Here is a 13,735-nt window from a genome sequence, read left to right on the forward strand (position 1 = left end):
ACAGTTGTCCACTGTACAGGAGTAAAGTGGCCCATTGGCAGATCCCATTATTCTTGGACTGTTGAATGGAGAAAAGCTGTCAGTATGGTCTCTTAATGATGGCTCTCTCATTTGAAGTCCACGTGGAGTAGAAGAGCATAGGAAACAAGTGTGGGTGCTGATCCCTTTCCTCCCTAGCACTTTGGTGGGTGTTCTCAGTGAGGCAAGGGTGGGAGCGTGTCGGTGAGCTGTCCATGGTAAAAGCAGGTCAACCAACAGGTGGGGCTCAGCTGTATGACATTAACTCTTTGCATAAGTGGCCTAAAATTACACTGGCTGTTATTGCAGCTGTCACATCTAGCCTGACACTTGGAAAACGTTATTTATTTCTGTCTTCTGTATCTAAAAAAAACACCTGACAAAATTTGGCTTGGAGTTGCAGCCAGTGTTTGGGAAGCTGACCTACATTGTTTGTCAGTCCACTGTGGATTGCAAAGCTCTCTCATGTGGCTCACAAAAGACACAGGATCTATGTTGTCCATGATGTGCACATCCCATTTACATGCAGTGCATTGCATCAATTGCATTGCATGTAATGCAAGTTTGAGTCATCTGAACTGACAAATACCGATAGCAGAAATGGGTCTGTACCAGAGAAGAGAATGGATGTTTTATCTCTCTTATCATTGGTGCTTCTGCAGATTAAAGCTACTTTCATCTTCCATGACTGGTTTAAAAATTTCTGTGCAACCCAAAGTGTGCTTTTGTCACAGGCTGGTGCCTGAAGTGAGCAGCTTCATACTGGCAGATTTCTCAGGTTTTGTCAGTATAACTTAAATCTACTGTGGGGACTTCAGGACTGAAGTACAGTTCCACAAGTACATCCATATGGCTCCTGGAAGTTACAAGCTCTACAGGCATCTTACCTGCAGGGTTTTCCAGTTTATGGAACTTTAGAAAATCAAGATTTCATTCTGTCTGGAATCCATATCTAGTGTGAGAGCCACCCAAAAAAGAGCCCATTTCTGACCTTTTACATTTCTCCTTGGGCCCAGAATAGGGAAGATTTTTCTTGAAGAGGGCCTGAGTGTTTTCTGTTTCTCCCCTCCATAAGCTGATACTAGTTCTACTGTTGTATTTCAGTACCCATTTTAATGATAATTTCAGTCTTGCTATTGGAGATCTCCAGTGTGCTGAGTTGGTGACTTAATGACTCATCCAGAAAATACTGGTGAAGGGACTGGACTACATGGCAGAACATATGCCCATTCCTTACCTTTCTTCAGGAAACTGGAGTGTAGAACTGATCTATCCTTGCATTTCCTGTTGAAGATGAGGTTTCAGCCACTAAGGAAGCCCAGCAGTGTTGTCACTAAACTTTTTTTGATCCAGTTTTGGAATAGCAAGTGGTACTTGGAGAATGTAGAAGGTCAAATACTTATGTTTGCATGAGCACTTCAATGCTCAGATGGTATTAAGTTACTGAATTGTGTATACCTTTAGCTGATAAAAAGTTCCTCTGGGGGAGAGAAGTTACCTTCTGTTACAAAGCTGGGTGTTCTGGCTATCCTGCTAAGCAAGTGTGAGTGGTGGACATTTTTCTTCTCACTAACACATAAAGACTACTGAATTATTGTGATTTGATTTCTGAATCCATAAGTGGGGTTCAGAGCTGAATGTAGCTACAAATTACTATTTCAGGCAAAAATAACCCAGAATGATGTGCAATAAAATAGCCTTACCTGCATCAATCCCAAACTTGTAATCCTTGATGTATAAAAGAATGAAAATCAGGGGCACTACTGCCTTAATTTTATAACTGTAGTCTTCTGTCCCTTTCTGTTCCTCCCCTTCTAGCAATCTTTCCTTCTCTTATTGTTGCTGTTGTTCTCAAAAGATCATTAAACTCATAAGACTTTAATGGCGAAATACCAGCCATTGCAGAGAAATACCAAAAGATGAAAGGCTGGAGAAGAATTGAGGAAACTTGTAATATTAACCAACATTGCTGCCCAAAGCTAATGGATAAAAACCTAAAGCACAGTCTTGACTTGGTCTAAACCTGTGTATTTACATCCAGAATCACTGAGGTCAGAGCACACTTGTCTGAGGACAGTTACAAGCACATAAAGGCTAAGAACACAGCTAGTGATAAACAACAGTGGGTTTATGAAACGGGAGTACAGCAGACAATAACCTTTCTTGATGCAATTAGATAATTAGTGGGCAAAAGGAGTGCGGGAATAGACTGACTGTGGACCATGCATGGGCTTTTGACACAAAGCTGTGCAAAATCTTATTAGGGAAATTAGATCAAATTGGTTTTGATACAAATCCTGTGAAATGAATCATGGATTAAATGACAGAGTGTAAACAGAAGGGTTAGAGATATTCAGATATTCTGTATCCTTCTGCAAAGATGATGTCCAAAAAGACAATGCTTTGATTGTAAATACTCATTAGTGACCTGGAAGAAACGTAAAAGTGATCACTCCCAAATTTACAGTTGACAGAACCAAAAGATACTAAAAAAAATCAGTGTAGAAAAAACTAAGAGCTAGGCTGAAAAAATGAGCATTGTGAACGGGCTTTGGTAAAACAAGCAATAATTAGCACTGTGTAGTTCAAAGATGATGCTGGATCTACTTTGGAACACGGAGACTCTCCAAATTTGATGTTGTGCAGAGCACAGTGGCCAAAGCAGCTTATGTTCAGAGAGGTCCCAATGAGACTGGACATCAAATTGTGTGAGCTGATATGCAGCCTGATGTCTGGCAAAGCTACTGCTCCGTTGGTCCATATGTCTTCCTGGCCGTCTGCTTTCCAGAGTGACTCTCCCCTGTAGTGCTGCAGCATTGCACGGTGCCGTTCAGGGCACCTTGCTGCAACAGAGACCCAGGGAAGTTGGATCAAATCCAGAGAAGGACCACAAAGATGCTAAAGGGATTAGAAGGAATGACCTATGATGAGGAAAGGTGAAAAGAACGAAATGTTTAGAACCTCTAAGCCTGTTACATGGGCACAGAAATAGTAACGGAGTTTCCTGTGCCAGCACGGAGGAGAGTTGGATCAAGTCTCTCCTTTTACATTCCTATTAAGGTAACTAGAGCCAAGCAAAATGGCTGTTCATCACTTTGAACTCTGCAAAAAACATTTAGCTGTTCTTCTTGAAGTTCAAGATGTTGTATCTCATTGCCAGGGGACACTCTGACTGATAAAAAATCAGCACGGGATCTCCATGAGACTTGCAGAAAGTCAGAAGCCAGAAAAGAAAAGCACATGCTCTGGAATGGCTGGAGTCACCTTAGCTGTAATCTTTGATCTATCTTGGTGTTAAGGGCTTTAGCTCTCAAGCATGCATTCACATCCAACCAGAACTTGCTATGTACTGCTGCCTGCTGGAAGGGAGCAGGAGGGTCCTCAGCTGTAAGGATGTAGGGGGCTTGATTTACCATCAAACACTCACTGTTTGCATGCCTTGGGGAAGAAGGCTCCTTATTTCCCCAGGTTCTTCTTACTTTTCTTTTTTCCTTTTCCTTTTCCTTTTCCTCTTCTTCTTCTTTTTCTTCTTCTTCTTTTTAAATTTTTAACAGTTTTTATTTTCTGTTTTCTCTCCACTGAAGGAAAATACCTTGGTAAGCACTCTTGAGGTCATCTGTGAATGTTGGGCTATTTAAGTAACAGAAGTTGGGATTTGCTCCAGTGATGGAATCTGCCAGTACAGCTCATCTCACTATCATTCCTGTTTCATAGTGTTTTCCTCTGTCTGCCTTGAAAATTACTCCAGCTCCTTTTACTGTGGAGTTTCACGGTGCAGAGCAGTGTTTTATGGTTATTTTGCCTTCCATTTTAACCTTAATCTCAAGTTGCTGTGTCCAGCGATCTTCATTTCTTTAGGACAGATGCACTTGTCAGGTAGGGAGAGTTTCTGGAGCCCGCACAGCAGGTTTCAGCTTTGCTGTGAGATGCTAGGATCTAGTCTTTAGCAAAGTTTCATCTTCCTTCACACGGTCAGCTGTCGTTACACCAGATCTGCAATATGTCTTGGTGTCCTGTGGGAATAGAGATGGATGCACCTGCAGTGATTTCTGTAACTGCTCCATGACCTCTAGTTCATTGTGGCCCTCTGGGCAAAGCATGGGCATTTATCAACTCATCACACTGTCTCTGAGAGGGCCCAAACCCTGGATTCCTCTCAAGTAACACCAGGCAAAGCAGCTGAGGAACGTGAGATGCCTGCCCATATTCTCAAGGTCAACAGTCTTGCCAAAAATCAAACTTGGCTGATCGATCCCAGAGATAGGAGATGAGGTCAAACTTTGAGGATGAAACAGAGAAGGGAAAATTAGGAGATACTTAGGTCAAATGAGATCATAAGGATGCAGGACTGTGAATTTGCTGCATATCAAACATCTATATTCCTATCACCAGATACACAGATATGATGCATAAAAGTGTGCACTCCAGCCTTGCTGATTCACAGAATATTTTGTCCTGTCCCCTGACGGATTTGACCCCTTGGCAGAAGGAGATGCCACAAATACCAGGTAAATAGGCTGAAACTGAAATAGAAATTACTCACATGACCATGGTGTGGAAACTTTAAACAAGCAGAGGTTCCAAGAAGAAAAGTCAAGCATCTCCAGTCAGTCAGAATTCTTTGCAATGTCATCAGGAAAATGCATGTTTAGTTTTTCTTAAAGCCTTTGACAAATTGTCTTGCTGAAGGGAAAATTTAACCTCTCAGGTTAATGCTATTATCAATTAAAAGATGTCAAAGACCCTACTCAAAAAAGAAAGAGAAGTCAATTTTCAGCATGTTAAAGGTTAACATGCATTACTCACAAAGATCAGTATTGTGGTGTTTGATCCATGTGTTAATGATCTGGGAAGTGGGTGAACAGTGAGACTCCAGATGAAATCAAATTACCAAGGAAGAGTGAAGAACTCCAGAGGATCCTAATAAGGCTGGGTGTGTGGACTGCGCAGCATAGTAGCAGATGAAATACACTGTTGACTATTGCAAAACATTGCACACCAGAAGCATTAATTTGATTTTTCATACATGTTAATGCCTTCTAAATTAACTGTGGTAACTCAGGAAAAAAATCGAGTGTTGCAGTAAGTAACTTCCTGATACTATTTGTTGAAGAAATGGTAACAATTTAGATTTTCATCTAAAGAGGGAAAAAAAACAAACAGTGCAAGGAGTTACGTAATATGTAGACTGAAAATAATATTGAAAATATTGTAACGTCACTAGATAATTGACGGCGTTTGCCTTGACTACTGTCCAGACCTTCAGCTGGAGAAGTGATGGAGCAGTGCCAGTTCCATGCTGCTGAGGAGCTGGCTCATTGAACTCTGTTCTGGACTGAACAGAAATAGCCAGACTAGAGGAAGTTCAGAGATGGATGATGAAGCAGATAAGAGATCTGCAAAAACTTCTGCATGGAGAGCCATCATATAGATAATGAAGAGCTGAATGAGGAGAACTGGCAAAACTACATTTCCTGAGAAGGAGAGTCAGGAGATGTTTAGGGAGCCTGACAGGCTGTGAATGTATTATTGACAAATAAAACTGGGATTTGTTCATACACTGCACAAGTAATCCCTGAAACTCATTGCTGTAAATATCATAAAATTTAGTCTTCCAAAAAAAGACTGAACATTTTTATGGGGAATAAGACTATCTGTTACTAAAATAAATACAAAGTGCTTGAAAAGTTCTTTCCTGAACTGAAATGGTGAAGTTCTTTCCATAAATTTTAGACTGTAACCCCTCTTTAAGAAGTGGAAATTTGTGTGTCCATGCAAAAGCTCAATACTAGTCAATAGAAGAAAGATTAAGATTTAAGATTGAGACAGAATAAACTTTTGATCAAATGGTTTTTCCTTCTGTGTCTAAGCTCCTCTTTTAGTGATGATAGTGCAGCAGGGCAGGATAAAGGGTGAGATGGAGTGAGAGGAGTGAAACTTGAAAATTAATCAAAGACTTCATATTACAAAAGAAAAAATGAAAATCCAATCTGAGCAGGTCCTTTCTGCAGAGTATGCTACTGAACCTTTTGCATAAAGCTATTAACCAAACATCTTTTTTCCACCTGGGCTGCCACCGGCAAGCTTGTTTCTTTCTGCTGTCTTGGGGTAGATGGTGCTTCATCAGCACTCATGTCCCTTCCCAGCACTGAAGCCTGTGAACAGCCTGAAATTATGATCTAAAGCTTTGTCTTTACTCTAGTGTGAGTCTGTGGGGAGCAGGTGGGCTGGTCTTAGTCAGTTGTACCGATATTCCTCAAGAAGAACCTGCATGGGGTTGAACTGCCTGAGCCAACTGGAGTTGGACTGAGGTGGCAAAAGGAGGGCTCTCTTTTGACTAAACCTGGAACCGGGTTTGGCCAGGCGGTTGCTGAGTGCCTCTGCTCTCTCCCTGCAGGCTGCTCGGCAGAATGGCCACGGAGGAGCGGCACCTCTCCTCCAGCTGTGGGTCCTTCATCAAGACCGAGCCCTCCAGCCCATCTTCTGGCATTGACGCCATCAGCCACCACAGCCCAAGTGGCTCCTCCGACGCTAGCGGTGGCTACGGCATCGCCATGGGCGGCCACCCCAATGGCCTAGACTCGCCACCCATGTTCAATGGCACGGGGATTGGCGGCGGGTCCTGCCGAAAGCGTTACGATGACTGCGCCAGCGCCATCATGGAGGACTCACCCACCAAGTGCGAGTACATGCTCAATGCAATCCCCAAGCGGCTGTGCCTGGTGTGTGGGGACATTGCTTCTGGGTACCACTACGGCGTGGCTTCCTGTGAGGCATGTAAAGCCTTCTTCAAGAGGACTATTCAAGGTATGGTGGGAAGGAATGCAAACTGAGGCGTTCGCTCCATAGAAATAAAGGGACATGGCCCCAGACATTGCTGAGGCTGAGGTGTCATATAAAAGGGGGAAAGGGAGAATGAATGTAATGCACCTAACTCTGCATCCTTTTGTGTGCTTCCTCTCTCCTCCTGCTCAGTTCTGGTCCTGCCAAATCAACATGGACATGGGGTTAGGCTATGTGATGGTAGGAACCTTTGCCAAGTTCCATGCCTGACTGGCTACCAGATCTGGGTATCTGGATTAGTGGATCTTCCTGCCTCTGCTAGTGGCACTGATATTATGAGAATGTGGCAGCTAGTGGAGTAAGGCCTGGAAAGGAAATTCTTTGCTTTTAATGGTGTTTTAAGGCCCATTCGAATGCTTCTGTCAAGAGATGGAATTTATGTAGACATATCTGCACCTTGAGGTGAAAACTCCAGCATTACAAGAGTAGAGAAATTCTACTGTCCTACCTGTCTTGATATATAGCAATGAACTCCACACAAACCCCAGCACGAATCTGGACAGAGAACTTTTGTGACAGTCAGTCTTTTTCTCCTTTTCTAGTTTCACCAACCTTTTAAATTAAGATGCAGATTCTTTGAAGATAAAAAAACTAGGCATTGAAGAAGATGAAGTTTTTGTCAGTCTCACTAAGGGTGAGCAATTCCTCAGGCAATTTTGAAAACCTCAATGCATGCATGTGTAGATGAATTTCAGTGTGTTGTTCCTTCATGTACAATTCACATATGAGGAGTATGGCTGTGTCCTGACTGCCAAAAGTGTGCTTGCAGATGTGCACATGTGCAGCTACAATATAATCAAAAGCAGGAGTGCATCCAAACAACTTCCAATATCCGTGGATGCTTGGGTATACTTATATACACATGCCCCATGTGAACAAACATGCCTGGATGTTTGGATACTCCCTTTGTTTCCTTCACTAACTGGAAGAAGGACAGGATCATTCATCTACCAGTGGGAAGTGTGTTGGGTTTGCCCAAGTACGGAATGCTGACTGAAGGCAGGTCTACAGTTAGCAGGCAGCTGTGCATGTACTTGGCTCTTGGCTGGGGTTAGTCCACCACATCAATACTTCCTTGCCTCCTGTGAAATTAAAGAAATGCACATGTGGAGAGACCACTCACTTTGTTAATTAAATGGATCTGATTACACCCTGTTGCTGGGGATGTTCAAGCGTTGAACAGTACAGGGTGCAGTTTATCCCAGGTCTCTGCAAAAGTCACTATATCTATCTTGTTTTCATAGATTTCAGATATCTCTCCTTAATGTGGAAATCCAGCTGTGGAAATAATTACTCTGCCCCACTGATACTTCCTTCTTCATGGCCATCTCTAGTGCATTGGCCTGTTCCCTGGCAGGGTGTCTGTGATTTGTCATTGCTGAATCTCTGTGATTGAATGTGAACTTTTACTTGCATTTCTGTCAGCACTGACTCCATCCCTTCTCCAGCCCTTGGACCTTTCCTAGTGTTCCTTTTAGATACATTCAGGTGCTCAAGCAGGGACAGGGTAGCACTCTGAAGCAAAGTCCTGGTGTCTCCTAATACAGGAAAAGACCAGATAATTAACGCTTCATGGAAGTGATAGTGGAGGACCTCTGTGGCAGAGCAGAGGAGATCCTGAGAAGGAGAAAAATATGAACTTTTGATTCTCTCTCAAAATTCTTCAAAAGAAAATTATGCATGGTAGCAGAACATGGAGCCTGTATCAGCCAGGTGATATGCCAGCTGACTGAATCCCAAGAGGGGAGAGTGCTTCCCTCCATCTTCCTTTCCCTAGCTGAGCCATAGTCTTTCTCCCTGTGGTTCCCTAATTGATTGCCTGTTAACATGTAGCAGACGGGGGGGAAAGGAGTAAGTGGAAATTTCTCTCACCCTGTCATCAGCTTGGGCTGGCAACTGAGGTACCAAAATGCTTTTATTCCTAAGAGTGTGAGAGTCAAGTGTGCTGTGCCTGAGAGTGAGCAATTTCAGCTATGGAGCTGGAGGCTGAGCCCAGGGACGCGGGCAGCAAACAGGTCTACAGAGTTTGGTTGTGTTAAGAAAATGCACCGTTCCCAGGGTGCTGCTGCTGTGGGCTTGATATCCAAGTATAGCCCTGCCTGTGCAGGGGAAAAGGATTGAAGGATCATACAAAAGAGAAGACAAGTGGCAAGAGCTTTTCCAAAAGGTGTTTATCCTGCAACTCTATTACATTCAGTAGCTGTTTTAAGCATCTAATAGACAAAGTGCAAACCTCTTCATCCAGGCCACCCAACACTGGTGTAGGCTTTGCAGAAAGCATGCAGATGTGTATGTTGTATAACTGCTTTCCCAGTATCCTAGTACCAAAATCTTGCCATGATTCAGTATGTGGGGGTGGCATTGACTCAGTGATTTGAGCACTGAGATGGAGCAATGATCCCAGGATTTCCAAGATGCTCAGGAGATGAAATAGGTAAATTCATCATCAGGCTTTTGTAGTCTTGGACAAGCCACTTCACTTCTCTGTGCTTGAGTATTGACAGGTGAAAAACTAATGAATACCATGACGGTACTTACTCTGCTGGCCTTACACGTGCATGCTGCCATAAAATGGGTCTAAATCTGTGCTGACTTACTAAACTACTGCAGCCCTATCTAGGTACCCCTGATCATGAAGCAGAGCTTCACATGAAGTCCCACTTCCAACTAGCCCTGCCCCCTACCCCTGCTACAAATTACCCCGTGCCTATTAAGGTTTTTTAAGCTGCATTAACTCACATAAAACCCACATATCTTGAGGCAAGAGTGTCTTGCAATGGCCTTTTGACTCCCTCTGCTGCTCTAGCAGCAGCAGGAAGAAGGTCCAATCCAGCTGCAGACCTTCTTTAAGCATGATGACTTTTTTGCAGCTCACTTTCACTTGGCCAGGTGAGGCCAGGTTGTCGTGGACAACACAAGAGCTGCTGCTTTTTAAATGATGGGGAGAAGATAGACTGAGAGGCAGTATGGACATGGCTGATTATCTCTGAGGTCGCTAATATTGCTGTGTGGGTGTTTTCTGTCAGTAGGATTTTTCCAAAGAAAAGTGGAATTTTTATCAAGTCGGATTTCCTCAAGAAAAATTTTGATAATAGGAGAAAATAAAGAAGGCAGGAAAATCCAAACCATTGATTCCCTTCTAGCTGAAATGGAGTGTTTGTTTTTCCTGAGCTAGGACAGGAAGACAGGATCACCCAATGCCTCCTTAACCTGTCCCACAGATTGTGGGGAAATGTCACACCTCTGTCCTTTCTTATGTTGTGTTACATTGCCCAAGGATCAAGGCCTGGAAACCTGTGTGGCATTTCCACTTGGCAGCATTGGCAATGCTTGAGACAGAAAAGTGAAAACCTGAGGTGAGATGAGAGAACACATCCCTGGGCTGCAGGTCTTTCTCTCTGAACATAATATTTTGATCCCCAGGATTGTACTACCCATGCTTTGAAGCAGTCAGAAATCCTAAACTGATCTGAAGCATTTTCAGTCTCAGCTAGGCTGTCGGACAAAATTTTAATCCTGTTTCTCTATCATTGTACTGTTTTATGGGATTATATTCTAGTAGCAGTTTGCATTTACCTCACCTGAGTATGAATATTGTGGAATGTGCAATCTAGTGGAGATAGGAGAGAATCTGAATTTCAGACATGTTTAAGTGTGCTGCTGTTGGTGCTCCAGAGAGGTCTGGTTTGAAACAAAAGATTTAATGTAGCTGAATGTAAAAGAATGGGTCTGTTGCATAAAAGATAGTTTGGGATGTTTATAAATAAACCTTTTAAAATTTCTGTTCCATGGAAATCCTAATTAGTTCTTTCATCCAAATTTAGACAATGGCAAATACTGGATTTTTTTTACAGGATAGAAATTCTCAATCAAAGTCTATTCCTTCTCTCAATAGTTTGCTCAGTAGGTAGAGCATTGTGTATCAGTCAAATAGATTGTCATTCTCGTTTGTTCATTAATTGTTACAACTAGTAGGTAGTTTTGCCTACTTTGAATATTAACTAATAATAGTGCTGTGTAATGATATGAGTTCTTTATTATTAAATATACTCATGACTATGACTACCTTGCATCTATTTTTCATCTTCAAATGGTGAAAATAAAGGCTCTTTCTAAAATGACCCATTATTATAATATAAAAGCTCAAAGCTCCGAAAAACATTGGAGATTCAGAGAAAAGAGACACATTTACCATCATCTTCTGGATAGGAAAGTTGTGTTAGGCAAAGTGGATTTCCAGCTTGAGTCTGGCAAGCTTCAAATGGTGTAGCAACAGAACTGCTGTGTTGGAATGCCTTTACACCAGTAAGGGGCTTAAAACGTGGATAATGCAGCTCAGAAGACTTGTAGGGATGTATAATAGGCTTGCAATAAAGTCTTCTAGGGCTTTCTGGTTGTTGTTGTTGTGGTGCTTGGAGTGGCTCCTAGGAAGAGGAGTGGTTGACAGAGGTTTTCCTGAGCAGAGGAGCATTACAATCCACACTCACAAAGCAGGTTTTGTGTCCATACAGCAGCAGCCACATCAGCTGGGCACTGTCCTGTCCTTCTGTCCTTCTCAGAAATGTGCCTGCTACTTCTCAGGTGGGAGTTCACAGCTTTCCAAAATCTTCTAAAGCTTACCCAGGGAAAGTGCAGTATTTAATGATCTAGTCCTTGACTGCTGCTTACTATTCACAGATCACCTGAACTTAAAAAACCATCTTCAGTGCAACCTCAACTCTATTAATCTAGTGTTTTCTGTTTGCCTCAGTACATCTGTACAGCAAGCTCTGTGCAGAAGGATCTTTTATGTGGAAGTTCTGTAAAATATTTCTGTGACTGAAACCCTACAGACAAATTTGCTGCCAGTACGGAGCCCCAGAACCCCTATCCTGCATGCTTGTGCAAGCAGGAGGCTGACTTGAGTGAGGTTTTGTGAAATGTCCATGCTTTCTTTTGTGAGCAGGAGCCAGGTGTGCCACCCTGAAGAGGCAAACAGTGCTGGTGTTACCCCTATATGTATCCCGTTTTCTTTGTAGCATCATTTGAATCCTTTTCTTTGAAAGCTGAGGATTAAAAAATAACTTTTATTACCTCATGCAGATCACTGAGAGGTTTTCCTCTGATTTTCACAAAGTACCTCTCTTCACACCAGGGCTTGAGCTATGATGTCTCAGTTGGAAGGACTCATTTAAGTGAACAGCAACGAAGAAACGAGGAAAAGCAAGATGGGCTTTTTTAGCAATCAGAGGCTGAAAATTATTTAAGGACTTCCTTGGCTATTTTTATCTAGTCTTTCCTGAGTTTCCTTGCAGAAAGGCTTTCTAGAAAGGTAAAATCAGTAAGCAGGGAGTAGCTTGTGTCCCAAGTGCTGTACTGATTTCAGGCTCTGTTCCCCTGAGGACTCTATCCCTAATTTAAGCAGGAAATGGGTGCGATTTTTCTGTGCTCCCCAAGCTCAGGGAGGCATTCTTGTCTTCCCAGTTCATCCTGTTCTAGAGAGGTAGGGTGACTGTAGGGTTTCTTGAATGACCAAGTTTTGGTGTACAATTTTCAGGTGCTCCTATTACGTGTGCCCTAGAAATTATGTTCCAAATTGTTTAACAGTCAGAGGTCTAATTTTGCAGAAAATAGAGTAGTTTTGCAGTTCTCTAGCATAAAAAAGCATGTTCTATCACTTTAATAGTCCTTTGCTGTTTTGTAGCATCTCTCATCTAAGGGCTTTAAAGTACAGTTACACCTTAATGAATAAAGACTCACAATCTCTCCAAAAGGTAGGTTTGGTGTTCATTTCATTTTGCAGATGAGCAAACCTAGGACATGGCAAGGAAGTGATTTGACCTCCAAGGTGATATATGGAGGTTTAGAAGAAATCCAAACTCTGATCTGTTCACCTACCACTTGATTTTTGAAGCCGTTTTTAAGGTAAATCTTGTGCCATGGCATCGGTGAGGTTCTACCATTTTTTTTTTCAGATCAAATGTAAATATTTTCTATGTAAAGGAAATCTCTCTGATAAGCAACAGCTCAAAGCAAGGCCTTGTCTATTAAATTATCCCCTTTTTTGCCCCTTCCTTCTGGGTCACATAATCTACAGTTCATGACACACAGAGACTTGACTCACATTTTGTAGTTTCATACAGAGTTGTTGATGTCTTTGTGCACCTTTGTGTGCTGACACTCTTCTGCAGGACTTTGCAGCATCCCCAGCTGCTGCAGTGAAGGGAAGCTCTCTCCGAGGCCCCTGTGCTGGCAGCTGGGCTGGTGGTGTGACTGCCAGCCACTGGGAGGCTGTTGGAATTTTGATGAGTTAATCTCATCACTTTATCACAGGGCACTTACAGAAATTACAGGGAGCTGTGAGCAACTCACTGTGCTGGCAGCCAGCCCCAGGACCCATAAAAGAAATTGAGACACAAAAAAAAATAAATAAATCCGAGAACTCTGGTAAACTTTTGGAAATGACAGGTTTTTTTCTGGTCGAGTTCTGCTTGGGTAATGCTGATTGTGCCTTCCTAGTGATGCCCCTGCTTTCTGCAGTAATGGCAGGCATTGCCCCCAGCTGTGGCTCTCAATCTCTGCAGTGCACAGCAGCTTTGGGGGCCTGATATAAAACTCCCAGTACTTAGACTCCTCTGAGGCTCCTTTAGCAGTCATGATCCCAGCACAGACGTGTCTTCGAGAGCTGCTTATTCAAGCTGCACACAGAGTGTGTATATGGTAACTAGTACCTACACATCTCTGAGACTCTCCCATTTAGTGGTGATGTGGGATTTGTAGACTCTTTCCACTCTATGCTTGTCAAAGGATCCAGGGAATAGAGGCATGGGGAAGCTTGGGGATCTGCTTGACACTGTGGAGGGACCTTGAGCTTCCAGATGCGAGCTGTCACTGT

The 13,735-nt window shown here is 42.8% G+C and overlaps 1 protein-coding gene across 5 annotated transcripts in view; it reads left to right on the top strand.

The window, feature by feature from the left end:
• ESRRB (estrogen related receptor beta) overlaps positions 1-13,735 on the top strand; it is a 127,072-nt gene that overhangs the window by 78,996 nt on the left and 34,341 nt on the right. For all 5 annotated transcript variants that reach the window (XM_041427608.1, XM_041427583.1, XM_041427599.1 and 2 more), the window contains one exon: positions 6,416-6,825. In XM_041427608.1, the coding sequence (XP_041283542.1) occupies positions 6,429-6,825 (397 nt within the window). In that variant the 5' untranslated portion in view covers positions 6,416-6,428. The remainder of the gene's footprint in view (positions 1-6,415; positions 6,826-13,735) is intronic.

This window comes from Onychostruthus taczanowskii, unplaced genomic scaffold (assembly GCF_017590055.1).
Source record: "Onychostruthus taczanowskii isolate IOZ18803 unplaced genomic scaffold, ASM1759005v1 scaffold1, whole genome shotgun sequence".
In the NCBI taxonomy this organism is placed as follows: Eukaryota; Metazoa; Chordata; class Aves; order Passeriformes; family Passeridae; genus Onychostruthus; species Onychostruthus taczanowskii.